The sequence below is a fragment of the Canis lupus genome, chromosome 25, assembly GCF_048164855.1.
Source record: "Canis lupus baileyi chromosome 25, mCanLup2.hap1, whole genome shotgun sequence".
NCBI classification, from domain to species: domain Eukaryota; kingdom Metazoa; phylum Chordata; class Mammalia; order Carnivora; family Canidae; genus Canis; species Canis lupus.
The window spans coordinates 20,267,235-20,281,915 of NC_132862.1; the positions used below are offsets into that span (position 1 = coordinate 20,267,235).

The 14,681-nt window shown below is 38.6% G+C and overlaps 1 protein-coding gene across 50 annotated transcripts in view; it reads right to left on the minus strand.

Annotated features, from left to right (window-relative positions):
- Window positions 1–14,681, minus strand: part of PPFIBP1 (PPFIA binding protein 1) — a 167,242-nt gene that overhangs the window by 39,457 nt on the left and 113,104 nt on the right. For all 50 annotated transcript variants that reach the window (XM_072798543.1, XM_072798536.1, XM_072798541.1 and 47 more), the window contains 3 exons: window positions 5,622–5,708; window positions 4,382–4,495; window positions 3,128–3,259 (listed from right to left, as the gene is read on the minus strand). In XM_072798543.1, the coding sequence (XP_072654644.1) occupies window positions 3,128–3,259; window positions 4,382–4,495; window positions 5,622–5,708 (333 nt within the window). The remainder of the gene's footprint in view (window positions 1–3,127; window positions 3,260–4,381; window positions 4,496–5,621; window positions 5,709–14,681) is intronic.

Genomic DNA, 14,681 nt, shown 5'->3' on the forward strand with positions numbered 1-14,681 from the left:
AATTAAAAAAAAAAAAAAGAAATAGTGACAATTAGCAAAGAAAAAGAATTGAAGAAACTAGAATTATAAATTGAGATAATTTTTCTATTTTTTTAAAACTCTACCCAAATATCCTTTCTGGCAACACTGTAAGTATGTATGTGAATCTCCAACCTGAAAGAAGTCCTATTTCCCCATAACTCAAGCTAAAAAAAATCTGGAAATAGCTCCTTAACATAAAACCTTAAAAAATGGAATTAAAATTATTTCCAACTAATTTCTCATCAGAATTTCAGTTATTTTTAAAAAGAAAATCCCTGTTACTATTCCTTTTTCCCTCTCAGAGAAACTCTTCAGGCTCCACAGAAATTCAATTTCTGACATCTGGACTCTTACCAGAAGGGGGCACTGTTGAATAATGCTAAGCATCTTCTATCAGCCCTTTCTGGAAACAGGTCCTCAATATTCCAAGGTTCAAGACTTAAACCCTTCGTCTTTTGGAATTGCCTATATTTCTTCTTCCCCACTCCAATATTTTCTTAGAAATTAATCTCCAAATAATCTGAACTTTTAAGACAAAGAATTGTGGATTCATGAAACAGCCAGGGAAACTTTTTTTTTTTAAGAAGGCTCCAGATCCACCACAGAGTTTGAACTCAGGACCCTGAGATCAAGAGTCACATGCTCTACCAACTGAGCAAGCCAGGTGCCCCAGAACATTTTATTTCTGTTAAGGGAACAATAATATAAAAATGAGCATATTCAATTCAGTTTTAATTTTGTGGACTATTTTATTTGTTGTCATATGTAACAAAATTGACTGAATTATAATTTATAATCTCTGGGTATGCACACAATAGTTTACCAAGAGTGTAGAACATTTATTAGAAAATTATTAAGGACTGAGTTACTGCAAGTTTGATGACAAGGTCACTTCGCTTATGATCAAAAATGCATGAGTGAAGCAAGGAAGCACCGGAAAAAAAAAGTTTTATAAAAAAATGCAGACAACAGCACCTGGTTGGCTCAGACAGATAAGCATCTGATTTGATTTCGGCTCAGGTCATGATCTCAGGGTTGTAAGATCGAGCCTCAGGTTGGGCTCTGCACTCAGTGTGAAGTCGGCTGGAGATTCTCTCTCTCCCTCTCTCTCTGTCCCTCCCCCAACTCACCCCCACACACGTGTGCTCTTTCTCAAATAAATAAATAAATAAATAAAATCTTTTTTAAGAAGGAGATAAACTCAAGAGATATAAATAGCTCTGGAGTCTTAAAACAAAATCGTAACACATCATCCACTTCAATTTAGTCCCAATGTTTGGTTAACATTTCAGATCCATATTAACCAGTCATGCAGGTTAAGACTCCCCCTAAACTTAATGTACACAATGGAAAAGGTCAACTCTAGATCCCCAAATACTCTAACTTCTTTCCTCACACCAGACTTAGCTCCACTGCATGATGTCCATCTGCTGACTGAATTCTATGTTTTATGCAGCAGGCCATGGGGTCAGGGAGCGATAGAAAGGAAAAAGAGGAAAATATCCAACAGATTTTTTTTTAAGATTTTATTTATCTATTCATGAGAGAGAGAGAGAGAGAGACAGAGAGACAGAGACATAGGCAGAGGGAGAAGCAGGCTCCATGCAGGGAGCCCAATATGGGACTCTGGGATGATGCCCTGAACCAAAGGCAGACACTCAACCACTGAGCCACCCAGGCATCCCTCCAAACAGATTTTTAAAGAAAGTACAAAAGCAACAATTTTAGGGAAATTAAGTAACTTTCCAAGTTCTGTTTTAAGAATCTCAGTTTCACTCAAGTGAGAAACACACTCATATATGTGACTGACAGAGAGCTTTAGAAGATTTAGAAGATTAAAACATGAACTAAGTCAGGGATTTCCTTTTGCTGCTGAGGAGGTAATATATATGCCAAGACTTTCCATTACAGTTTCAACTTTGACAGAAAAATTAAATTTGAAAATAGCAACGGAGTAAATCTCACTAGATCCAATCTATGCAGGACTTGCACACAGTGGATAGCACACGTACTGTACCTTGTATTATGATGGTATATAGCTGGTTTGAAATAAATGTTTAAAATGAAAATAGAAGGGGGAAAATACTTAATACTTACTTTCTTGGTACCCATTTTCTAATCTAGTATGATACCTCTCCATACTCCGAGGAAACAAAATAGAGAAAAAAGAAGAGATGGCCCTAGGAGATAAGGAAGTCCTGCAGCTATTCCTTTCCAAATAAGTAGATTTCAAACGGATATGCTCTCTTTCCCCAACAACAAATAACAGGCAAATAAAAGACCTGGATTAACAATAAGTACAAAGAACAAAGCATGTTTAACCACAAAAATGGGTTCTTCAGGTTGTAGAATCTATCCCCAATTTCACAGAATAGTGAGCTTTATTTAATTGGAATGATTTAGTGTAGAATAGACCAAACTGGAAGGCCAAACTAAATATACTCTAAATATCTGACTTTTATGATCATATAATGAAACCATGTTCTCTATACATATTTTAAAACCAACCTACTATATAGTAAATAATTAGCATAACTTAAAAATCACTATTAGTACAGTGATACACTTAAACCCATTATTTCCACAATGAAGAAAAACCAATATGGTTGGATAGAAGGAGAAAGAAACGAATGGACAGAACTCCAAATGTCATAAAGTTGAAAGTATTTCTAAAGACTAATAAAAGAGGCAGCAGCCCAGGTGGCTCGGTGGTTTAGCACCACCTTCAGCCCAGGGCGTGATCCTGGAAACCAGGATCGAGTCCCGTGTCAGGCTCCCTGCATGGAGCCTGCTTCTCCCTCTGCCTCTCTCATGAATAAATAAAAAATCTTTAAAAAAAATAAATAAAGACTAGTAAAACGATCAATATTTCAAAAGTCTCATAATAAATATTGCCATTAACATTTAGTGATAAAGAGTCAATGTAAAAAAAAAAAGCCAATGTAATTAAAGTTTATTCTCAAAAAGAAGCCTAGATGAATGACAGCATGTAGTAATTAACTGCCTCCCCCTCATGCCTACAAGGAATTTCAACTTGCTCTGGAAATACGTATAAAAGATATATACATGCACATGCATATATTTATAAGGGGAGGGTGTCACTTACCTCTGTGTCTCTGAACCTATCTTCATAATCCAACCTGTCCTTTTCTACAGCTGTCAGTTTTAGCTTCAAGTTAGATATTTCAGCCATCAGATCCAACTTCTGAGTTTCTAAGGATGTCCTACTCAGAAGCTCCTATTAGAATTTAAGAGATACATTCAAGAGTTATTTTATTATAAATAGCTACAGATGGATGTGTCTCACAGCTGCAAAGCAGTAACTATCAAGTCGAGAATGTGGTGAAGAGTTATCACTAAATAGACGAATTTTGAAAAAGTTATTTGCTTTAGTTCATTGAGCAGAAGTAAACTTATACTTGCTTACTGGGGAGACAGAAGTATATAGATGCATATATATAAACCTTAATTGCTGCTAAGCCTGATGATAACACTGATGACAACATGTTTACCATGTGCCAGGTACTGTTGTCACATGTTTTAAGTGGTTCAATCCTCAAAACAACCTTATAAAAAAGTAGAAACTCCTAAAGATAACCCAAAGATCATCCTTGTTCAACAAACGAGGAAGGTGAACAGAGAGCTTAGGATTTTGCCAAAAGTCATTCAGCAAGGAAATAGCAGAGTGAGGACTCAAATTCAAAGTTGCCTCCATGGAAGCCCGGGTGGCTCAGTGGTTTAGCGCTGCCTTCGGCCCAGGGTGTGATCCTGGAGACCCGGGATCGAGTCCCACATCAGGCTTCCTGCATGGAGCCTGCTTCTCCCTCTGCCTGTGTCTCTGCCTAGCATGCGCGCGCTCTCTCTCTCTCTCATGAATAAATAAATAAAATCTTTAAAAAAAAAAAAAAAGAAAGAAAGTTGCCTCCAGTGCATACCCTATCCACAATCTTACAGGTCCTCTCACGTGTGTGTGTGTGTGTGTGTGTGTGTGTGTTTGTGTTACAAGTTTTACAAGTTTGGGTTTTTGTTTTTTGTTTTCCAGTAAAAATCACACATGGCACTTATCTTTTTTCTTAATCATAAAATATATGCTCATGTTTAGGAGTTAGGAGAGCATAAAAAAGAACATTAATATTACCTACAAGCCTATCAATATTTTATTCTGGATTCAAATTACATGAACACTTTCTATTGTGTGCATGTGTTTTGAGATCCTGCTACTCTAGGTTTTTCTTAAAATATGCCAATCTAGGTGAATCATAAACTTGACTGTTGCAGTAGAGTGAACAGAACATATAACTGTAGCACTTCAAAGAGTTCAGCAAGAAAATTCCAACTTGGTGCTGGCTTCTGTACATACCTGCTGCAGCATTTCTTCTGTGGCGTTCAGCTTCTCCCTGTGCTCTTCAAGACAAAACTCCAAATCTCGGATCTTTTCTCCCTGAGCCTCTACCTGGTCTGTTAACACACTTACCTATAAATTAGAGCAAAATAGTGCAATGGATTAGGAAGAATTTGGGTCCCACTGCAAACTTTATTTCTCTAAATAGCAAAAAAACTGGATTGATGTCACTACCCATTGAGTTGTAAAGAAAAAAATTCTATGAATTAATAAGACAGCAATCCTTTACATTCTTATTTAAGTGATGCTTGTTGATCTGAGCACTTCAATTTTTAAGGAGGTTAGGGCTGATTGGGGAAATGCAATTACCTTATAGTTAATAGTTAATATCAATTCAACCATTTTATGTGAACAGGCATGTATACACATCATCTTTTTTGGCTGGGGGTGGAAGGGGAGTGGGAGGTAGTATTGGAGATTAAGAGAGGAAATGGAGTTAATGTTTGAAAGAGAAGTTGTCAAGGACTATTCAAGCTTGATACTTCAGGAAGAATAAAGAAAAGGATCCAGAGAATTCAAATTCTATGCCATCTTTCATGATTGCATTGTTCACAAATGTGTTCAAATCCAGGATGTAACTCAAAGGTCCACAAGGAGACACTGGATCAGTCTTTTGTCTTTGGTGCTTATTGAAAACTATGAGTCTTTCCCAATGATTACCAGTCTAGTCAATATACTGCAATTTAGTTAGTTTAAAATACCAAAATAAAAATATTTGTCAAGCACTTCAAACATTATAAAGAAGAAGAAAACTCAACTGTAGCCAATAAATCAAACTCCACTACTCTCTTTAGGTTCTGTTTGGCTAATGGTACCATTTTTAAAATTAAAAAAATAAATATATTCAGATTCAGAAATATTCAGATTTATGAATATATATGGTATAAAATTGCAATTTCTGCTGTATATTAAAAAATCAGATCAAATAAGATGACAGATCAGATCAGAAAATCAGCTTAGATGACACTGAGTCTGTCATCAGAGGCGACAAGGCTGATTCAGGGCTGCTCACTCTAGACTGGGTAAGCATACCCCTGTTCTGCCACCATCCCCACCACTCCCTATTGTGTGCAGATGGCCAATGTACTTATTTCCATTAGCAGTCTAACTCCTATAAGGATCTGAATATGCCACCCCAATTTAAAATGGTCTTTGTAAATATGTCATGAAAAAAGAACAGCATTTTAAAAACACTTGCCTGAAGAACAAGAGATTCTTTATCATTTTCTAAACGTGCTAGCCTTTCTTGATATACCTCTCCATTCCCAGGCAGGTGTCCATTTGTCTGAAAGGAAAAAAAAAAAAAAAAAAAAAAAAAAGGAAGTGATATGTGTAAGGCTTGACTCTCTCGAAAACTGAACTACTGTGGGCAAATAAAATCGCAGACGTTTTCAATCCAAGGAAGCTGCATAGAATTCAGCACAGCTATTGCTACAGCTATTAGAAAACACAACACTGCAACTTGGTTCATTGACCTCACAGTAGGTAAACAGGCATGTTAGGCATTTAGGCATGTTATCATCAAACGAGACAACTTCTCATCAAGCAGAAAATCATGACCTACAAGGAAGAGTGGTTACTAACATTCATTGGCAGTGGATGCACACCCAGGTTATGCAAAGTTCTGAGTGTATGGTCGGGCACAAAATCCCCAATCCCCACCCCACCCGCAATGCTCAGTGCTACTAATTCTGGGTGGGGACGGTGGTAATGTTCTGGTACACCTTACGTCCCTCCCCTCTCTTCCAAAGGTCCAAAACCAGGACTACAAATGCCTGCCTTTACATGGGAGGCGGGGGCGGGGGGGGGGGCGCGCAGCTCGCACCAGCTTCTTCCCTGCTACTCAGGTCCAAATCATAGGGCAAGTCTCCCCTTTGTCTCTGAAGCCTTTCTTTCTTCCCCTCAAAGCTTGGGCATCAGCCACAGTGACTTCCCCTGGCAGCGCTGACAAGCTGTCCCCATGAGCCATTTATGGAAATCATCCTGAATTCACTAATTTCTTGTGAGTTTGCTTGACTGTATAATGTTATGCCAAGCCCTGCAGGGAGCCTGTAAACAGGTATCATCCAGCGACCACAGCACTTGACCTGGTGCTCTGCTCAGACTAGAGCTCACTTTCTTCCCCTCCCTCTGGCCCCCACCCTTTTTATCAGGTTCCTGTAGGTTTATGCACGGTATAAATGCCCAAGGAAGCACAGATTGGGAAAGTCGGTCACTTTTTTTTTTCCTCAGTTGCCTCATACATAAAAGTCATTAAGGAGACACATGAAAAGGCTCACAGCAGACAACATAAAAACATCCATTTTGAAACATAGTAGTATATGTGATATGGCCCCTGTCTCATTTAAATAGTTCAAAATCATATAATATATAGTCCCAATAGAATTTCCTGATTCCTCAATTCAAATACAACAGAAATAAAAGCCAGTGGAGCTCAAATTGGTTAGATGGGGCCATCAAAAAAGCAGTAACTTCAGATTTAAAACCAGAGAAACACAAACTCAGCATTACCCCCCAGGACACAGCTGATGTGACACCTATCATTTTCCAGAGGTAACTGATATTATTATTCTATCTTCCCAAATAATGCAGTTTCCCATATAAATTCTGAGAACAAAGGCATGTGCAAGCAAGTATGTGCAAGCAAGCGCGCGCACACACACACACACACACACACACACACACAGCTTTAACAAAAAAAGAAAATTAGATGTTGCTTCTAAAAACTTAGATGCACTAGATAGATTTCCCATGAGACTACAAAAGAATCAGAAGCTAATTTAGGAACCCTGCAATGTGTATTCAGAGTGGATGAAGTTTTTAACATCAGCTGCTTGACCACATACCTGCGCAATACCACAGCATAATTCTGTTCATATTGTAAACTGAAGTACCCAGAATTAAATTACAAGTACTAGGAGGAGTCGGATGGAGTGGCCTAAAAGACCTCCAACCCTGGGGACTAACCATGAAAATGAAATTTATGTAACTTCTTGAGGACAGTGTTTTGGAAATGAGCTAGGATGTATAATACATGTTCTCAATCTAAGGAAGCGCTGAGATCAGCCGTATACAGTTTTAAATTCTTCACTCTGACTATGAACGATAGCAGACATCTGCTTTTAAAACCCCATGTGAGCAAAGTTTTATAAACAGACACATTTCATTAGGTAGAAGAAAAAAAAAAGGTTTCTGTCCACTGAGGATAAAAAGCAAAAGTTATTTCTTCTAACTGAAGGAAATTATAGAAAGGTTAGAAGTGCTCCTACAGCAAGTTCTAGAAGTGTTTCACGAAGCTACTACATATGATATGGAAATCAGATGTTCCAAAATCAGTATCACAAAACTATCTCGAAATCAAAATACTAAAAATTGACTCACAATGAGCATACTCACACTTCTCAAGACTAGTGATGTTTATGAGAGCTCATAATGTTTAAGTAATTTAAAAAAAAAAAAAACACTAAAAGTCACTATAGCAAAATAAAGCAAAAGGGCCACCAATGGAGTAGTTACATAATTTTAAAGTAGTGTTTTGACCTATTCAAGTAGGTAAAGGTCTAATCTAGTCACACATTTATTCACATATTTATGCCAATTTTGTTACCATTGGCTTAAAAAATGTTAGAGAGAGGTAAATTGTATTAAGCAAATATGCTACCGCCTCTAGTTTTTCTCCAGTTATCATGCTTTACCTACCAGACCTCTCAAAACCTCACCAAACATGGCCTGCTCTCTCACACATAAATTCTATTTCTTCTGCATGGACAGTATTTCCCATCATTTCCTCATTCCTTAAAGTCCAGCTCAATCAGGGCTTGGTCTATGAAGTCTTCCTTGAATTACTCATATGCCAGTTACAGATTCCAGATGAACCCTCACCACAGCAGGCCTCACCCTGAATGGACCAGGTTAGACTTGGCTATATACATGTTCCTCTCTTCCAACAAAATACATTCTTTTTAAGTAGGTTTGCCTTTGCATCTGACACACAGTGAGTCTGAACCAAATGACTGCTGAATACGCAAGAATAGGTGTTTAATAAACATTGGGTGAATGCAAGATGAATGACTGCTTGGTTTTAACTTGGCCCTCTTGCTTCTCAGCAAGACTTATTCATGTCTTTCCCTACAACCTGGCATGTACTCCATCATCAACTTCAAGCCTGTGCTCCCCTCTTTCTATCATGTTTAGGAGGTGTTCTCAGAGCCTTTTTAATGGAGTATAAGTGAGACTACCTTGCATGAACTCCCTTATGGATTCTCTTCTCTAAAGCATAGTATATATTGCCTCTGACATCTTCCCTTTCTTTCCTCCTGCCAGTCTTCGGGGAACTAAGTTTAACTACTTCTAAGAGTTCATTATTCCACATAACCTTTGGGACCTTGATTTCCTGCTTCCCTGAGACTTACAATTATCACCTCTATCCTTACCATTCTCAATGTCTTCGTCCTAATGAACTTTCTTCCATTCCTCTCTCCAACATCCGCTCCAAGGCTTTGTGTCCACCTCTAATACTCACCCCCCATTCCTCTCTGCCTCTAAAGATCTATTTTTCATAGCCAGTTCCCACCTCCTCCGCCTTCCCTTGTGCCATATTCTCTTCTCCCTCTATACTGGCTTCCCTTCTGTGTCTTGTCTTGTCCTTCACAATTTAGTTTTTCATCATATTCTGCCATAGGTAGCTTAATCTTACAAGAGTTGGTCACTTATTCTTAATGGTCCCTCAAGGTAAAACTATCTTATACTTCTTTTGATTCTCTCAAGAGTCGTGAGCATATAATTGAAGACATATTTAGTATAAACTCTTGTTGAGATTTGACATCCAAAGCACTGAAACCAGCCCAAATTAATCAAAATTCCAGAGATGTATTCAAAATAACTCTTTTTACTTTAACTCATGAGGTGACCCTTTATTGACCACATTTGTTTCAACTGAAAGTTGAAGTCAAGATTGGCATCAACTTGGGGATTTTAATACTACAGTATCCAACTAACAGTGTGTGTGGAGGGTGGGTATGGGACCCTAGGGAGGGAAAAGCAGGGCAAGGGATCCAGCTTGACAGTAGCAGTGATACTTTAAGAAACTCATGGTGTTGGCCAAATTTTCCTGGCATGACAAGGGGAAAATGTCCAAAAAGGCTCTAGTCCTCACAGAATTATAGAATCCTAAACTTAGCCAGAAACCACACTGGGAATATGAATTGCCTGAATTCACATGACAGATGCTACATATGTCAAAGGTACAATAAACCCCACCCCTTGTCATCTAAATAGAGAAGTTCTTCTATTTACATTAATTTCCTTTAATTATCAAGTACATACACAATCAAGTATAAAGATGTAATAAACGTTATCTGTTTATATATAAAAGTAGAGACCTTATGTACCCATCACACAGTATCAACTGTTATTACTTCAAGGTAGGAGGGAACGTTTTGCCAGTTATTTTTAAAGTGTCATGCTTTTCCTTTAATTTTCTTAGTTTTGTTGGTTTGCATTGGTCTACAGTTGTCTCCTCTCTCTCCCCAACCTTCATTTTGCTTCATTCTTCTTTCCTGAGCTCTGTTGTCCTAAATCCAAAATCAACAAACAGGCAGTGATTTGCCACAATTATACTTCCTTATGTTGTAACACAGAGCTCACTTTGAATGTAACATTCCCTAATCAGAAGGGTGAGTAGCTAAATTAAAATGGGTAAAAGAAAATCAGTTCAATTTCATATGGACAACAAATGTTAAGAAATATACTGGTGTTATACCAGTATCCCCCACCCCCCCACACACATACTATCCACCGAAGTCAATACACTTATTTTTAAAATTAGTTTTAAAGACTGCTGTCCAGTTTTTTATTTCACGATTACATTTTTCAAAATTTCATATCAAGAAAGAAAAAGGAAGGTGCAGCCTACTAAAGCTCTTTTAATTAAATGTTATCTCCAGCTACCAAAAGAAATATCTCATGCAAGGGGCTCTTGCATCCTAGTCAACATTACATCTCTAGCACTCCATGCAGACATTTATTGCCTGTACTCTACCAGACACGGCAACAGGAGGAGATGGAGAAAAACTCAAAAGCCATGAACATCACAGTCACAGTTCACTGGGGTCCAACAACACTAGAAGGAATCTCATATGCTATTGTCCAAAGAATCAAAGAATGTGATTATCAACAATGTTGGCAATCAAGCCACCAGGCTGCAGTACTCCACTTCTCAGTCCTCTCAGCAAGTGTGATGGAATTAAGGTGGTGAGGCTTTATCCTTGTGCTGTAAATAATTATTTCAGGGCAACATCACTGCCATTTGGAGATACTGGAGCATCCCTTATGGTTGGCTGGCACTCCTGTGTACTTTCACACCTCTGATTCAATCTATTTTTCCCTCCAAAAATTTTTTTTGATATATTAGGATTGCTTTTATTTATTCATGAACTTCTGAAATTTCTAAAAAAGTAAATATAATACCAGGGCAACAAGGACAATGTTTTCATGAAGCCTCCATTTATTCCAAAATCTCATCATATCTGCTCAAAAAGAAAACCAAAGGGAGAAATCAATCTCATATATATACTTCATCACACCTAAAAAGCCCAATCGTGACCCTCTCCTAGAAAAGATGTCGTTTAGGGGCATCTAGGTGGCTCAGTCAGCCAAGCATCTGCCTTCAGCTTGGGCTTTGATCCTGGGGTCCTGGGACTGAGCCCCACGTCAGGCTCCCTGCTCAGTGGGGAGTCTGCTTCTCCCTCTGTCCGCCCCCCCATCCCCTGCTAGTGCTCTCTCTAGCTTGCATTCATGCTCTCAAGTAAATAAATAAAATCTTAAAAAAAAAAAAAAAAAAAAAAAGATGAAAGTTTATGCAATGCTGTCAGAAAGTCCATCAAGGACCAAAGCTCAGATTAAGCCTGAATATATTCTGTACTTTCCAAGTCAAGATTGCAGATGTGGTCACACTCAGGCTTTGGCTTTTACTTCTGGGTTTTAATGTTCTCAGTGCATGTTTTCCAGAAACAGAAAGCATCTTCTTAACAGCCAACTAGAGCAAAAACAAGTGCTCTGGGGTGAGAAGGATCACAGTAGTAGGCCACCTTCTAGGACACACTACTCCCAAAATGGAACTGCCTCTCAAATGTCTCCAAGAGCAGCAGATGCCAAGAGCTTCATCTGCTGGTCTCGTTAGAAATATCTTGAGGGAGCGTCCCTGGAGGTATTTGGGCATCTGGTGCCAAAATACCAATGGCCAAGATCCAGTGGCCACCCCATTATATCCTTATCTGTGCATCCGTGGCCAGAGCAGAGTGAGTTAGATAGATGTCTTTAGTGTCTCCTGAAAGGTTCTTTTAGACACCTTACCTGAGGAGGGGAAGGCAGGTTCTGGCCCTTCCTCACTTTATTTTTATGCACATCACTATGTTCCCTGAAGCTTCTGCAGTGGCAAGAAGCATACATGTTGAGACTACATTATCCTGGTCACAGGTAGACTTCATAGCCCTCTGAGTTACACACGGAAGAAGAACAGAAGAGCCTTAGAAGCTAAGACCCCACTCCTATTTGAGGAGCTTGCAACACTCATACACTCATCCATTATTCATTCATTTATGCAATGTTTACTGAAAGCCAGCTATGTGACAGGATGCAGACAAAGCAAGAGAATCTTCTACTTTGAGAAGGGTAATACGAGAGCAAGGAAAAATGCTGTCCCTATTTTTCTTGCCACTTATCCCTTCTTCATTCAGTTTTATGAAGGAACAGACAAAATCTCTTTCCATTCAGTCCTAACAAACACCAGCAGCCAGGGATTTCATTAAAAGTACATCTCTCAAAAAAAAAAAAAAAAACATCTCTCACTTATCACACTGCACTAGCTTCACCCACGAATTCTGCTGCCTCGATCCATTTGTTGTCCTCTGTATATGGACACTTTTCATGGGAGTTTACCAGAAGCCTGGTACCAGAAGGGGAAAGCAGCTTTCACTTCAGCTAGGATGTCTCAGGGAGATACTGCATAACTCAGATAATTGTGAACATGTACAGAATACAACCTTAAGGTGTACCTTGTTTTGCCAAGGTTTGAAAAAATATTACCTGGGGGCACACATGAAAAGAGAAGCTGGTCAGAGAGCAGTGGGGTGAGGTGCTGGGGGGTTGGTTTGAGGATGGTGGGACTGGAATGGGTCCTGTGGCTAAGAGTCAGGGACCTAGGAGAATAGCCAGCAGCCCTGGAGAGAACATGCCCCCCCGACCTGAACTCTTTAAATTATGAGTGTTTTTATTTTTATGAAGCTTGTTCTAAAAACTTTTTTAAAAAATACACTTGCGGGTGATCCCTGGGTGGCTCAGCGGTTTGGTGCCTGCCTTAGGCCCAGGGCGTGATCCTGGAGTGCCGGGCTAGAGTCCCATGTCAGGCTTACTACATGGAGCCTGCTTCTACCTCTGCCTGTGTCTCTGCCTCTCTCTCTCTCCCTCTCTCTCTCTCTCTCTCTCTCATGAATAAATAAAATCTTTAAAACATAAAAATAAAAAGATACACTTGCAACTAATATTACCAGTTTTTTTCAATGTAGGAAGAAGGCAGAAATGCATTATATGGTGATTTGTCAGGTCAGAAGCCAGTGAAGCACACTTCACTTTACTTGTCAAGTGGACTTACATCGTCGCATTTGTACTCACTTTGTTGAAAACTATTTTTTTGTGATTTCTGCTGATTTTGAGAAATGCCTCAGATTAAAACCTTCAAATAATCGGACACTTGTGAGATTTCGTGACCTGGTCAAGGTCATGATCCTCAACTTCATCTACTGGGAAAAGCACTGTATGAATGTTCTAGGCAACTCACTGAGTTAGACCTAAAGTAAACAGAAACTGCTTGCCTGGCTCAAACAATTCAACATATTTTTCAATTTGCTCTCTTAAACTTGGAGCTTGATAAAGCATGTAATTCCCCATCATTAATATTTGTATTAACATGATAACATTTCACAATCAAAACAAAGAATTCCACCTCAGTAATTGAACAAATATGACATATTTAATAGATTTTTTTTTTACCACAGGAAATGAACTTAAGTCTTAATTTTGTTCGTGTTTAGAAGGCTAACAATTATAGCTACCTTATTAAAACAAACTGATTCTTTTAGATTTAATATTCCTTCACTAGTAACAAACTACTAGTGTGACTTTTTTTTCTCTTCCAGCTTCTGATCCTATGAAACAATAAAATGGGCAGCAGAAATTAGTCAGGAAGGATTAAGTGGCATCCTACAGGAAACCAGGGGCTCTCCCTGGCCCAGGCAAAATAATAATTAGAACTGCAACATGGACTCCCAAATTGGCTATCATTAAACATAGATTAAACAAAATCTTAATTATGCAACTAGTAATATGTCTTTCTAAAATACTGTGGAAGCTTCTCCACAGTCTGAAAAACATCTGTACTCTTGTCAAAAAAGTGAACTATGTATGAGTAATGTGTAACTGGAGCCAACACTCTCTTTCCCTCTTTGCAAAGGGATCCCATGGTTTTCTATCCACTCTCTACCATCTACTCTTCAGTATTACCTTTTTGACTCCTCATTTACCAGGCTCACTGACAAGCGCTCATAAATCCACTCACGGGACTTAGAATTCTGTGTGGCACAACTATCATCCCCATTTTACAGATGAGGAAACTAAGACAAACAGCCTAAAATTTTTCCCTTGAATCATACAAGCTTCTAAGAGCCAGCACCAAAAATCAAAAGTTAGGTCGGCTGTCTCCAGCACCTGCATTGTTAATGACAAGATACAATCTGACCAATCTTATCACACTACGAACATTCTTACTTTTGGTTGTGGTGAAAGACATACACAAATTTGATAATTTTTACCATTTTTAAGTCTATTGTTCAGTGGCATGACTTACAAAACAATCACTTTTTCTATCTTCTCCTTTGAATGTTTTTAGTGGTATTCTTTAGATTTTATTTGTTCAACACATATTAAACCCATGGTATTTACCATTGTGTTCAGGTAAAAGGAAGATCTGCCATGTCATCCATTTTTGAGAAGGATGCCTAGAAAGAGGCCCCATTGTTCAATGAATAAGAACATTTAAAGCACAATTCTACAATTTAACTTGCACACTAGAACTGAAATGATCACCACGAGCCACTAGATGGCACTTCATATCAAATATGCTGTACACCTCCACTGCTTTTGGGAGCATCTATTCACTGTACTTCCTATTTGAATTGTTATTGGGTCCTTTTACAGTAAACTT